Raw genomic sequence first — 14682 nt, forward strand, 5'->3', positions numbered from 1 at the left:
GCCACCACACCCAGCCCTGTTTGCATGATTTTATATAATATTCACTCATGATTGAATCTTAGGCATAGAAGTAACTATTACTCCGGAAGGCGGAGGTTGCGGTGAGCCAAGATTGCGCCATTGCACTCCAGCCTGGGTAACAAAAGAAAAAAACTGTTTCAAAAAAAAAAAAAAAAAGAAGAGGAAGAAGAATTAGTGTCATTTTTACACAAACTCTTCCAGAAAATAAAAGAGGAAGACCACTTCCAAACTAACTTTGTACAGCCAGTATTACTGTGAGATCAAAACCAAAGCACAAAAAAAGAACACTATAGACCAGTATATTTCATAACTTTAGATGCAAATATTCTCAGCAAAATATCAGCATACTGAATCCAGCAATGAATAAAAAGAATCATGTACTACAATAAACTGAAATTCACGGGGGGACCCTCTGTATCATTTTGTAATTCCCTGTGAATCTATAATTATTTCAAAATAAAAAGTTTAAAAAAAATATTCCTTAAGAAAGATTATTCCAAAACATTTGGAATATTTTGGAATACTTATGACTGGAAGATCATTGACAAGACCCGCTGCACAATTCACATGAGAGAATGTGAATTACAGTTGACCTTTGAACTACATGGGTTTGAACTGTGTGGGCCCATTTGTAACATAGATTTTTTTTTTTTTCAGTAAAATTACACTAAGTGTGCCTCCCTCTCCTGCCCTCCCTTCCACCTTCACCTCTTCCCCTTTTGCCATGCAAAACAGCAAGGCCAAACTCTCCTCTTCCTCCTCTTCCTCTGCCTCCCTAACCTGAAGACCATAAGGGCAAAGACCTTCATGATGATTCACTTCCACTTAATAAATAATAAATGTATGTTCTCTTCCTTTTGATTTTCTTTAAAGCATTTTCCTTTCTCTAGCTGACTTGTATTATTAAAATACAAAATGTAATACATATACAAAATACTGTGTTAGCCAGGCTGGTCTCGAACGCCTGACCTCGTTGATCCACCCGCCTCGGCCTCCCAAAGTGATGGGATTACAGGCATGAGCCACTGGGCCCGGCCAAGACAGCCTGTTTCAATGGCCAGTTTTGAAAAATGAGTAATTGACTGACTGTACAACAGAACAAATAGCTGGAATTCTTTGATAGATTTCTGTGTTCCACAAATTATGTAAAACTAGATTTTTTTTTTTGAGACAGTCTTGCTCTGTCACCCAGGCTGGAGTGCTGTGGCATGATCTCAGCTCACTGCAAACTCCACCTCCTGGGTTCAAGCGATTCTCCCACCTCAGCCTCCCAAGTAGCTGGGACTACAGGCACGTGCCACCAGCCTGGCTAATTTTTTGTATTTTTAATAGAAATGGCGTTTCACCATGTTGGCCAGGCTGGTCTCGAATGCCAAACTTCAGGTGATCCACCCAGCTTGAACTCCCAAAGTGCTGGGATTACAGGCATGAGCCACCGTGTCCAGCCCCCTCTGACATTCTTGCTTGGATTACAAGCGTGAGCCACTGCACCCGGCTAAAACTGGATACTTAATATTTGACCTATGTAAAATATAATTTCTTAGAAATTTCGTATTACTCAGGTGTATACATTTGTCAGAAGGTCAAATGGCACAATAAAGATTGTTGCATTTCCTTGTGTTGTACTAAATTGTACCTTATCAGGTTAACAAATGTTACACCCCAGTTAATGATTTGCATTTTGTGGTGCCTAAGAGAAGTGTAGTGATGACTACAATTTACACTGAAATACATAAAAAAAAAAAGTAAGATGGATCAATGCGTGATGAAGCAAGTAGAGTAAGGTGTTAAATGTAGAGCTAAGTAGTAGATGTATAGGTTTTTACTGTACAATTCTTTCTAATTTTCTGAGTGTTTAAAATTTTTCATAATAAGCTATTAGGGAAATGGGAGGCAGGTTATTTAAAAAGGAAGTAAATTGGCCAAGCACAGTGGCTCATGCTTGTAATCCCAGCACTTTGGGAAGCCGAGGTGGGAGGATCACAAGGTCAGAAGATCGAGACCAGTCTGGCCAACATGGTGAAACCCAGTCTCTACTAAAAATACAAAAATTAGCCGGGTATGGTGGCACATGCCTGTAATCCCAGCGCCTTGGGAGACTGATGCAGGAGAATTGCTTGAACCTGGGAGGCAGAGGTTGCAGTGAACCAAGATCACTCCATTGCACTCCAGCCTGGGCAAAAAGAGCGAAACTCCATGTCAAGGAAAAAAAAAAAAGGCCAGGCACGGTGGCTCACGCCTATAATCCCAGCACTTTGGGATGTCGAGGTGGGCGGATCACGAGGTCACAAGGTCAGGAGATCGAGACCATCCTGGCTAACATGGTGAAACCCCATCTCTACTAAAAATAACAAAAATTAGCTGGGCATGGTGTTGCGTGCCTGTAATCCCAGCTACTCGGGAGTCTGATGCAGGAGAATCACTTGAACCTGGGAGGCGGAGGTTGCAGTGAGCCAAGATTGCACCACTGCACTCCAGCCTGGGTGACAGAGCAAGACTGTGTCTCAAAAAAAAAAAAAAAAAGGAAATAAAAACAACAAAACCCACATTCTATAATCCCAAAATATAGTCACTCCACCCTGCAAAGCTGACTGTGCACATTGAACAGGAATGTGCCCTTACAGGGATCAGTGTCCTTCAGGGATGTGGCTATCAATTTCAGCAGAGAGGAATGGCGGCACCTGGACCTTTCTCAGAGAAACCTGTACCGGGATGTGATGCTGGAGACCTACAGCCACCTGCTCTCAGTAGGTAAGCATGGTCACCTTGGTATCTGAAAGGAGGCCTCACTCTGAGAGTGTTTTCATTCTCAGTTGATGAATGCTGTTGGCATCTCGAATAGGTGATGGTTTTGTCCTTTTTTCCTCCAGGGTTCTCGGTTTGTTTAGGGTACTCAGAATATTACTCTGTTCTCAGAGATATCCAGTTACTTTCCTAAAGAACAAACTGTCATTGAACAATAAGACTGCATTGGCTGGGCTCTGAAACATAATTAGCTGGACCTAGACCTTTATCATTTCCCATGAACAGGGTATCAAGTTCCTAAACCAGAGATGGTCATGTTGGAGCAAGGAAAGGAACCATGGGCACTGCAGAGTGAGAGGCCACATCAGAGCTGCCCAGGTGAGTGAAGTGAGGTGAGTGTGACTCAGGTTAGATGGGAGATGGGAGGAAATCTCAGCTGTCTTGAAAAACACTAGAACCTGTGAAGTGCTGTTACGACCACTCTTCAGGAAGGTTCTGAATTTTTTGTATTTCTTGATGCATCTCAGATCACTAAATGCCTTCTACCTCGATGACCTTCCTTGTTGATTATAAGTCATGTGCCAGTCAGCCTCATTGAAGATATATCTTCATTATGTTCCTTTTCTGTAACATTCTTTTTTTCCCTACCTTCCATATTATCCTAGAGTCTCTTGTTTACATCCAGGCATTCCCGGATCTGCTTTCTTTCAAAATTACTCTGTGTCACACACTCCCACTCCTGCTACACCCCTTTTATTTCTGTCTTTCTCACTGTGAGTTGCCCAGAACTTTATCTCTGGGCCAGGTGTGGTTGCTCATGCCTGAAATCCCAGCACTTTGGGAGGCCTTGGTGGATGTATCTCTTGAGGTCAGGAGTTTGAAACCGGCCTGGACAACATGACAAAACCCCGTCTCTACTAAAAATACAAAAATTAGCTGGGTGTGGTGGTGCATGCCTGCAATCCCAGTTAGTTGGGAGGCTAAGGCACAAGAATCACTTGAATCTGGGAAGTGGAGATTGCAGTGAGCCAAGATCATGCCACTGTACTCCAGCCTGGGTGACAAAGCAAGACTCAGTCTAAAAAAGAAAAAAAAAAGAACTTTATTTCCAATCAGGCTTTCTAACTATTTTCGCTATAGGAATGGCCATGAGATTTCTCATATCTTCCCAGCCTTTCAGGCCTTTCATCCAGCTGACGACTTGGGAATCATTGTCACTTAATCTTTGGGAATACCTCTCTGCTGTATTTGACATGACATGATTAATCACCCTTTCTCACATTTCCTTCTGATGTTGCTTGAGCAATTCCACACCGTTAGGGTCTCTCTGCCTGGTTGGCTTTTTTTGTTCGTTTGTTTGTTTGAGATGGAGTCTTACTCTGTCGCCCAGGCTGCAGTGCAGTGGCGCAATCTTGGCTCACTGCAATCTCCACCTCCCAGGTTCAAATGATTCTCTTGCCTCAGCCTCCCAAGTAGCTGGGATTACAGGTGCGTGCCACCATGCCTGGCTAATTTTTGTGTTTTTATTTTTATGTATTTATTTTTGAGACGGAGTTTCAGTCTTGTTGCCCAGACTGGAGTGCAATGGTGTGATCTCAGCTCACTGCAACCTCTGCCTCCCGGGTTCAAGCGATTTTCCTGCCTCAGCCTCCCGAGTAGCTGGGATTATAGGCATGAGCCACCATGCCCAGCTAACATTGTATTTTTAGTAGAGACAGGGTTTCTCCGTGTTGGTCAGGCTGGTCTCAAACTCCCAACCTCAGGTGATCTGCCCACCTCAACCTCCCAAAGTGCTGGGATTACAGGCGTGAGCCACCGTGCCCGGGCTTATTTGTTTTTGTCATGCTTTATTTTTATATTTCACCCGATGAGCTCCGAGTTTAATCATTGTCTTTAGTTTAGGACACACTATGACCATGAATGTGGGTAAAGATTCTCTCTTATTTTTGTGATAAAATCTCCTATTCTCTGTTTCCCCGCACCCATCTCCCTTCCCACCAGAAGCCACTGTTTTGTATAATGGAAGCATTTTTTAATTCGAGCATGTTGTAAAATTTAAAGTGAATAAGGGGTATGGATCATTAGTTTATATAAATCTTACTATGCTATATATCATGGTTTTTGCCTTACTTTTTCCATGTCTATTCATGGTGTTATCTGTTCATCTAGTTTATTTCTTTCAACTGCTGAATTATTCCCCAGAATGTTTCATATAAGTAGTGTCACACCCTCCTCATCCAATTACCCACCCTTACCCTTTTCTCTGTGTTCAATCTGGATGAGCCATTTTTACCTTCCCCTCTAGCCTCTGCTAGTTGCTCTATGAGCAAAAAGTGACTTATTATCCCTTGAAAAGGGGCATTTGGATTCCAAACCTTTTTTCCAGGGAATCTCTGGAAAAAAAAAGACTTCTTTCCACAATGCAAGGGAAGATGATGACAGAGATGATGTGAGATTGTATTTCATTCTAGAATAACTGTGACAGATTGATAACCAGATACAGTATTATCAGAAAAGAAAACAGGCCGGGCGCAGTGGCTCAAGCCTGTAATCCCAGCACTTTGGGAGGCCGAGACGGGCGGATCATGAGGTCAGGAGATCGAGACCATCCTGGCTAACACGGTGAAACCCCGTCTCTACTAAAAAATACAAAAAACTAGCCGGTCGATTTGGCGGGCGCCTGTAGTCCCAGCTACTCGGGAGGCCGAGGCAGGAGAATGGCGTAAACCCAGGAGGCGGAGCTTGCAGTGAGCTGAGATCCGGCCACTGCACCCCAGCCTGGGCGCGAGACTCCCTCTCAAAAAAAAAAAAAAGAAAATAAATATCTAGGCCGGGCATGGTGGCTCACGCCTGTAATCCCAGCACTTTAGGAGGCCGAGACGGGCAGATCATGAGGTCAGGAGATCGAGACCATCATGGCTAACACTGTGAAATCCCGTCTCTACTAAAAATACAAAAAATTAGCCGGGCGCGGTGGCGGGCGCCTGTAGTTCCAGCTACATGGGAGGCTGAGGCAGGAGAATGGCGTGAATCCAGAAGGCAGAGCTTGTAGTGAGTGGAGATCCGGCCACTGCACTCCAGCCTGGGCGACAAAGCGAGACTCCGTCTCAAAAAAAAAAAAAGAAAAGAAATATCTAAGTGATGTTGCTTTAATCAAGAAAATATTGACTACAAATAGGCTTTATGAATATAAGGCTATCAGAAGAACAATTCATGTGAACCCAAACATATTACATCCCCGTAAAAACACTATCAATGTAACTCATTTGGAAATGGCTTGAAGCATAATTTAGATTTACACATTCATTATAGAAATGATGCTTCTAAGAATGTTAAGAAGAGTACTAAATATGGTAAAATGTCTTTCTATACTTACTGTGAATGTACTCCAACAGGAAAGAAATTATGGGACCATAATCAACATAGAAAAATCATTGGTTATAAACCAGCCTTCTCTCAAGATCAAAAAATTTATCCTAGGGAAAAATCCTATGGATGTGCCGAATTTGGAAAGAGCTTCACCTGGAACTCACAGTTCAAGGTACATCTGAAAGTTCCCACAGGAGAAAAACTCTATGTATGTGTTGAATGCGGGAGGGCTTTTGTACAGAAGCCAGAATTCAGTACACATCAGAAAACCCATATGAGAGAGAAGCCCTATAAGTGCAATGGATGTGGAAAATCCTTTTTTCAAGTATCGTCTCTTTGCAGGCATCAGAGAATTCATAACAGAGAAAAACTATATGAATGTAGTGAATGTGGGAAAGGCTTCCCTTATAACTCAGATCTCAGTATACATGAGAAAATTCATACTGGAGAGAGACACCATGAATGCACTGACTGTGGCAAAGCGTTCACACAAAAGTCCACACTCAAGATGCATCAGAAAATCCACACAGGCGACAGATCCTATATCTGTATTGAATGCGGAAAGGCCTTCATCCAGAAAACACAATTGATTGCACACCGAAGAATTCATACTGGAGAAAAACCATATGAGTGCAGTAACTGTGGCAAATCCTTCATTTCCAAGACACAACTTCAGGTACATCAACGTGTTCACACGAGAGTGAAGCCCTATATAGGTACCGAATATGGGAAGGTCTTCAGCAATAATTCCAACCTCATTACACATAAGAAAGTTCAAAGTAGACAGAAATCTTGCATATGTACTGAGTGTGGGAAGGCCTTTACCTACAGGTCAGAGTTGATTATTCATCAGAGAATTCACACTGGAGAGAAACCGTATGAATGCAGTGACTGTGGTAAAGCCTTCACTCAGAAGTCAACACTCACAGTGCATCAGAGAATTCATACAGGAGAAAAATCATATGTATGCATGAAATGTGGACTGGCCTTCATCCGGAAGGCACACTTGGTTACACATCAAATAATTCATACTGGAGAGAAACCTTATAAATGTGGTCACTGTGGGAAATTGTTTACTTCCAAGTCACAACTCCATGTTCATAAACGAATTCACACAGGAGAAAAACCCTATGTATGCAATAAATGTGGGAAGGCATTCACCAACCGGTCAAATCTCATTACACATCAGAAAACTCATACAGGAGAGAAATCTTATATATGTTCCAAATGTGGAAAGGCCTTCACCCAGAGGTCAGACTTGATTACACATCAGAGAATCCATACTGGGGAGAAGCCTTATGAATGCAATACTTGTGGAAAAGCCTTCACTCAGAAGTCAAATCTTAATATACACCAGAAAATTCATACTGGAGAGAGACAGTATGAATGCCACGAATGTGGGAAAGCCTTCAACCAGAAATCAATACTCATTGTTCATCAGAAAATTCATACAGGAGAGAAACCCTATGTATGCACCGAGTGTGGAAGAGCTTTCATCCGCAAGTCAAACTTTATTACTCATCAAAGAATTCATACTGGAGAGAAACCATATGAATGCAGTGACTGTGGGAAATCCTTTACCTCCAAGTCTCAGCTCCTGGTGCATCAGCCAATTCACACAGGAGAGAAACTCTATGTGTGTGCCGAGTGTGGGAAGGCCTTTAGTGGCAGGTCAAATCTCAGTAAGCACCAGAAAACTCATACCGGAGAGAAGCCCTACATTTGTTCTGAATGTGGGAAGACCTTTCGACAGAAGTCAGAGTTGATTACACATCATAGAATTCATACTGGAGAGAAACCGTACGAGTGCAGTGACTGTGGGAAGTCTTTCACTAAAAAATCACAGCTCCAAGTGCATCAACGAATTCACACCGGAGAGAAGCCTTATATGTGTGCTGAGTGTGGGAAGGCCTTCAGCAACAGGTCAAATTTGAATAAACATCAGACAACACACACTGGAGACAAACCCTACAAGTGTGGCATCTGTGGGAAAGGCTTCGTTCAGAAATCAGTGTTCAGTGTCCATCAGAGCAGCCACGCTTGAGAGAAACAGTGTGAGAAAACCCCACTGAGGGTTGGGTCTGATTGTACACACTGTTGCATGCATGCAGCAGAAAAATATATATATTATTGTAAATAGAAACAGCCACATCAGAATGTTACACATGGCTGTTCTGGAGAGGGCCTCTGAGAAGGCACTGAATGAGGCGAGGGACCCTTCCTGCATTGTCACCATCCCCAGCAAACCTTGGGGCATTATTCATACTGACAAGGAACCGAGTCAGTTTGGTGAATAGGAAAAGCCTTCTCATGAAAACGACAATAGAACACTGTTACCAAATTCTTCATAAGAAAGATCATATTACGGGAATGATAATCCTATTTACTGTGGATTAGGCGTAGTGCCAACAGTTTGAATGGTAAGACAATATATATGATAGTGATGAATCCTTCTGTAAGTTGTTCCAGAACACATTGTCTAGCAGGATTGTGGGTATATTCTCATTCTTCTTTTGAATCCAACACAGTTGTGCATATCCAGTTCCCCATTGAGTATTTCTATCAAGCAAGAGATACTGCAATAAGACAAACTCCCTATGTATTCAGACACAGACCTCAGAGTGTATGTTGAGTCCCCATTGTCATAGAAAAAATCTTGCAGCCCCCTTCATTATTTGCCAGGACTATCTCTGAGCCCCACAGGTCCTCAGCACATTGTGTTTGATACCCAGCACAGTGTTTTTTCTCTTTCTTTCTTTTTTTTTTTTTTCTTTTTTGAGACAAGAGTCTCACCCTGTCGGCAAGCTGGAGTGCAGTGGCATGATCTCGGCTCACTGCAACCTCCGTCTCCCGGGCTCAAGCAGTTCTCCTGCTTCAGCCTCCCGAGTAGCTGGGATTGCACGTGCCACCACGCCCAGCTAACTTTTGTATTTTTAGTAGAGATGGGGGTTTTACCATGCTGGCCAGGCTGATCTCGAACTCCTGACCTCATGATCCGACCGCCTTGGCCTCCCAAAGTGCTGGGATTACAGACATGAGTCACTGCGCTCAGCCCAGCATAGTGTTTTGTACACTCCCACCACCCTCAAGAAAGCCTCTGAGGTTAGAATTTTCAGGTAATCTGGGACAACTTAAACTCTTCCTTCTGCTATTACAATTCTTCCCACTGAGTTGCCTGCCTCTTTTTTTTTTTTTAATTTACTTGTTGCTGAGTTGAAGCCCAGCATTTTACTTTCCATAATGATGTGACTTTCTTAAGTTGATAACTCATGAAATCAATCTTACATTACATGAGATATGAGATAAATCATAAATCGTATGAAATCGATAACTCATGAAAACTAACCCCACCATATGTTCACTGTCTACTTGTGTCCATGTTCGTCCCATGCATCCCACAAGGATCTTCCCCACCATGTGCCTCAAACATCAGTTCAGTTCCTAACTGAGGGCCTTCGTATTTGCAGTGCCCGTTGCAAAGAGCACAATTCTTTATTTTATCTGTGACTTATCCCTCATGTCTTTTTTCCATGACACCTCCTCACAGGCCTTCCCTGCCTGCCTGATTTAAATTTACAGCCCCTTACCCTTCCTCTTTTATTCTTCTCTCTAGCACTTTCCACCATACTGCCTGGTATATTTCTCTGTGGCTTCTACACTAGAAAATATTTCCCTTTTGTTCACCACTATGAGTCTAGACCCATGACTGCCATACAGCAGGCATTCCATAAATGCCCCTGTGGAGAGTTGACCTGTGCTTCTTGCGTGACTTCTGTCTGATTTTTTCTGTGTTGTAGCATAAGAAGTGCTAACAGGGAGAATCAACTTGCCTAAAACACACCAGGCTTTTTCACCTCCAGTCTGTAACTAGGCTATATCCCTTCTGAACCCTAAAGCTAAAAAGTCAACTGTAAAACTTTTGGTCTGATGCTAAAGAAGGGAAAACGTACAGGAAATCCCATGTGGATACTTGCTTCCAGGATTCCCTGCCATGATTCCAGAATTCCACAGCTGCAACGTGCTTGCAAAAGACTCCCTGCTTATTCTTCCTCAGCATGCACAGCTCTGCCCCGTCTCAGTTGCAACTCAACAGAGCCCCACTTACTCCAGAACCCAACCCACACACCTGCTCATCCTGCACCGAGAGGAGTACCTAAAGCCAATAGCAGGGAACTAGAACAGACATGGGTGGATCTTCATTGGATATTAGGTATCTTGCCCTAGATAGGCAGCAGTGGCCTTACAGATGCTGGCAGATGATCTGATTGGATGCACAGTTGCTGGGTGGCCCCTCTGGAACTTGCAGAATGGTTTGTCTGGGGTCAGTCTGTTGGCAATTCTGGAAGTGGGAAATATTTGGGTTCTGCAGAGATGGTTTCACCTTTAGGAAGGGCAGTATGGGGAGGTGAAAATGGGGCCCAAAGGATAGAACATAGTCAAAGGAGCAGGGCCATAATGCCCGTTTAATTCCCAAGCCCTAGTTGGGCAGTACTTAGTGACACATCCCATTACCTCACCTTAGATCAGTGTCTACTGAGCCATCATTAACTCTGCTTCCTCACTTCTTCACAGTATCTGATGGCCCATTACATGCTGCTCAACATCTTAGACCAATGTCTGCTGACCCATTACCTCCCTTCACCTCATCCAGCACTGTGTCTGAAGCTTCACTATTCTTCCTGCAATTCTGGATATTTTGTGATACACCATGATCCCCAACTTAGGACAATGTCTGCTGACCCTCAGGAGGGTCCCTGGAGATCACCTCTTCCTTCTTAACATACCCTAGAACCAAGTCTGGTTCCCTTCATTATTCCCATTTTACCTTACTCCTAAGTGTATCACTCCTCATGAATTCCAGGAAATATGGAGGAAAACACATTTCACTGTACATGACTTTCAATTATTTATCCTTTATATTTATTGTAATGTAATATTTTAGTACTGACATATATGTGTTTGTATACCCATTTATATAAAAGACTAGTTTTTAGAGAAGTTTTAGGTTCACAGCAAAATGGGGCAGAAGGTACAGAGATTTCCCACATATCCCCTACCCTCACATATACACAGCCTCCCCCATCATCAGCATCTGCCTTCAGAGTGGTACATTTGTTACAATTGATGAAACTACATTGACGCTACGGGCCAAAGTCCATGGTTTAATTTCAGTCTTGATGTGCATTCTGTGGGTTGAGACAGATGAATAATGACATGCATGCATCATGATAGAAGGATAAAGAGCAGTTTTACTGTCCCAATAATCCTGTGTTTTGCCTACACCCCTACACCCCTGCCTATTTTCTTTTGTCTCCATAATGTAGCCTCTGAACCATACAGTATGCAGCCTTTTCAGATGGACTTGTTTCACATAGTAGTGTGGATTTAAGTTTCTTCCATGTCTTTTCGTGGCTTGCTAGCCTTTTTTTTTTTTTTTTTTTTTTTTTGCATTGAATAATATGCTATTGTCTGGATGTACCGTGATTTATTTGTCCATTCACCTGCTGAAGGACATTTTAGTTGCTTCCAAGTTTTGTTGATTATGAATAAAGATGCTATAAACACCTATGTGCAGGTTTTTGTGTGAACATGACTGTAATATTTTAAGGTCATATTTATTGAGGTATAATTTATATACAGTAATATTCACCTAGTGTAGAATTTTCAAAGTTTTGACATTTACATCATGCAGTCAATACCACAATCAAGACAGAGAAGAGTTCCCTCACTTCCCTACATTTCCTCCTCTTACTTTTTAGTCCATCCCTTTCCCCACCCCCAGCCCTTGATCACAAGCCCATTTTCTGTCTGTATAATTTTGCCTTTTCCACATGTTGTATAAATGGAGACATCCTGTGTGTGTCTCTGTGTATGTATGTGTATATATCTCTCCTTTTGAGTTTGACTTGTTTCATTTAATGTGATGTATTTGAGATCCATCCATATTGTTATATGAGATAGAAATGGGAAACAAGGTGATGAAAAGATGATTGACATCTTTAATTATCAAGAAAATGAAAATGAAAACCACATGAGATACCCATACACACCTTTTAGCATGCTGAGTTGGCAACAATGCAGAACAATGGAAATTTTCCTGCATTGTTGGTAGAAATGTAAAATGTTACATTCACTTTGGGCAAAAACTTTGGCAGCTTTTTTTTTTTTTGAGATGAAGTTTTGCTCTTGTTGCACAGGCTGCAGTGCAGTGGTGCAGTCTTGGCTCCCTACAACCTCCACTTCCCGGGTTCAAGTGATTCTCCTGCATCAGCCGCCCAAGTAGCTGGGATTACAGGCATGTGCCACCACACCAGGCTAATTTTGTATTTTTTAAATAGAAGTTTAGTTAGGGGTTTCTCCATGTTGGTCAGGCTGGTCTTGAACTCCCGGTCTCAGGTGATCCGCCCACCTCAGCCTCCCAACATGCTGGGATTACAGGCGTGAGCCACCATGCCTGGCCTTGGCAGCTGCTTATACTGTTAAACATACACTTATCATATGACCCACCAATCCCGCTCCTAGGTATTTGCCCTAGATAAATGAAAAATTGTTTATATAAAAATGTGTGTACTCAAATTTCACAGCAACTGTATAATTGCCAAAATTAGTAAACAACCCAAATGTAACAGTGGGTGACTAATTAAACATCTATACAGTAGAATACTATCCCAACGTGAAAAGAAGTCATTTATTGACACTGACTGCAACATGGATGAATCTCAGAAGTACTGTTTTATTTTACTATGTGATAATTTAAATGACTTTGAAAAATTATTAGATACTAGGTTATAAAAATATAGATTTATGTATTTTAATTTTATGTGTGCATATCATTATACAGTGTATATTGTGTTTACAGTATGTTATAGCACATTCTAATATTTATTATTATACCTTACTACAATAAAATAGTTCCCATTTTATATAATATATAGTATCTATTGTATGATTATATAATTTTTATATTTTGTATATCAAACTTTCATGTAACATTTCAGTTATTTCTACTTTTACATAATCACATTTAATGTTTATAGTATAAAGTTATAAATATAATAACAGGTCATAGGGTTCGGACAGCCTGCAGTTGGAGGTGGTCAATATTTTTATTATTTGTCAAGAATCCCAATTCTGGCTGTTTTAGCATCCAGGAAGCTTTCTCCAGCTTTGGGCTTTTGCACCAACTGTGTTCTCTGGGCATACTCTGCTTCCCGAGTGCCCATGCATCATGCTTTCTTCCCCCATCTTTGAAAAGCATCCACCCACCATTTGTATCTGAAGTAACACATCCTTTGGGGTCACTTTCTGCTGCATTATTTTGTATATATTTGTGTTGCAGGCATTACCATCTGACTTGACATTAAATATTTCCTTTTTTTTGGTTTTTCATCCAACCTTTCCACTAGACCTCATGAGACCTGGACTTGGTCTGTCTTGTTTCTGCTGTGTCCGAGGCACCCAACACGGTGCCAGCACAAAGCAGACACTCAGTACGAGCTCGTTAAATGAGTTAATGAATAAACGAACAAATGAACAAATAAATGAATGAATAATAACAATAGCTTTGACATTGACCAAATGCCCAACACAGATTGGCTAAATGCCTGGGGAGGTGGTAGGATTAGTTCCAGGTCCTCTAATTCAAAATCTAATGCACCTCCCCATGATTCAGCATACCCCAGCCCTAATTCCATGTGTGGGTGGTGCCCAACCACCCTGCCACCCTCCTCCCAAGTATCCTGCCTACATCCTTCCCCGGCATTCCACAAGGTCTCCCAACTCAGCCTCCTCGTGGTCCCAGTGGCATACCATGTTGGTGGGAGACAGTCGTGAGGGACCCAGAGGCAGAGGTCTATTGCCATTGGCATCCACCCTAATACTTTCAATCCCATACCCCATCATCAGTGCCATATGCTCCACCCCATTCACTGGAGCAGCCACTGGCAAATATGGAACCTAGGGAGCAAGAGGAATGTGGCAGGGCTGAGGGTTCTGGGCCTCAGGCACTTCATTGGAAAATGAATGTGATGCAGTGTGGCAGATGTTGACCCTGTGGCCAAAGTCAGGTTAAAGCTGTGATTGTCATGCACACTTGCCCTAATGTCAGAATGAATTGAGCCCTCCACCCTCAGGTTCAATGAGGCTACTGTGCCCATATGACTCTTATGTATGTTATATCCTACCCCACCCTATCCTGCTGTACTCCCCACTCCCCATATCATACCACTTATTAACTACAATACTTAATTCTACCATTATGTTGGTTCTATTATTGATTTTAATTGTCATAATTTATAACTAATATCACAATCTTTGTCACTATTTGTTACATGCCTTTAATTATTAAGATACCATCAATAATATATTAACTCTGAGGCTAAGAAATCCTGTTCCTTCTAGTTTCTGCCACCTTCAGATTGGAGTTTGCATGAGCACAATAGCCTCAGCTCTAGGGGTAATGTTTTTCTCCCTCTGCAAAATCAACACCGATTACTTCCTTAGTGAAATTATTATGGTGGTATTTTAATATTTATTATAATAATAGAT

General features: G+C 42.0%; 1 protein-coding gene across 3 annotated transcripts in view; it reads left to right on the forward strand.

The window, feature by feature from the left end:
• The window catches only part of ZNF585B (zinc finger protein 585B), a 16290-nt gene extending 4591 nt beyond the window's left edge, over positions 1-11699 (forward strand). For 2 of the 3 annotated variants that reach the window (XM_023229230.2, XM_026449163.1), the window contains exons 3-5: positions 2646-2772; positions 3052-3144; positions 6162-8583. In XM_023229230.2, coding sequence (XP_023084998.2) covers positions 2646-2772; positions 3052-3144; positions 6162-8179 — 2238 coding nt within the window. In that variant the 3' untranslated portion in view covers positions 8180-8583. Of the gene's footprint in view, positions 1-2645; positions 2773-3051; positions 3145-6161; positions 8584-10707 lie in introns of those variants that run through there. The other variant, XR_003307177.1, reaches the window with a different exon arrangement.
• Positions 11700-14682: the final 2983 nt, after the last annotated feature.

The sequence above is a fragment of the Piliocolobus tephrosceles genome, chromosome 21, assembly GCF_002776525.5.
Source record: "Piliocolobus tephrosceles isolate RC106 chromosome 21, ASM277652v3, whole genome shotgun sequence".
Lineage (NCBI taxonomy): Eukaryota > Metazoa > Chordata > Mammalia > Primates > Cercopithecidae > Piliocolobus > Piliocolobus tephrosceles.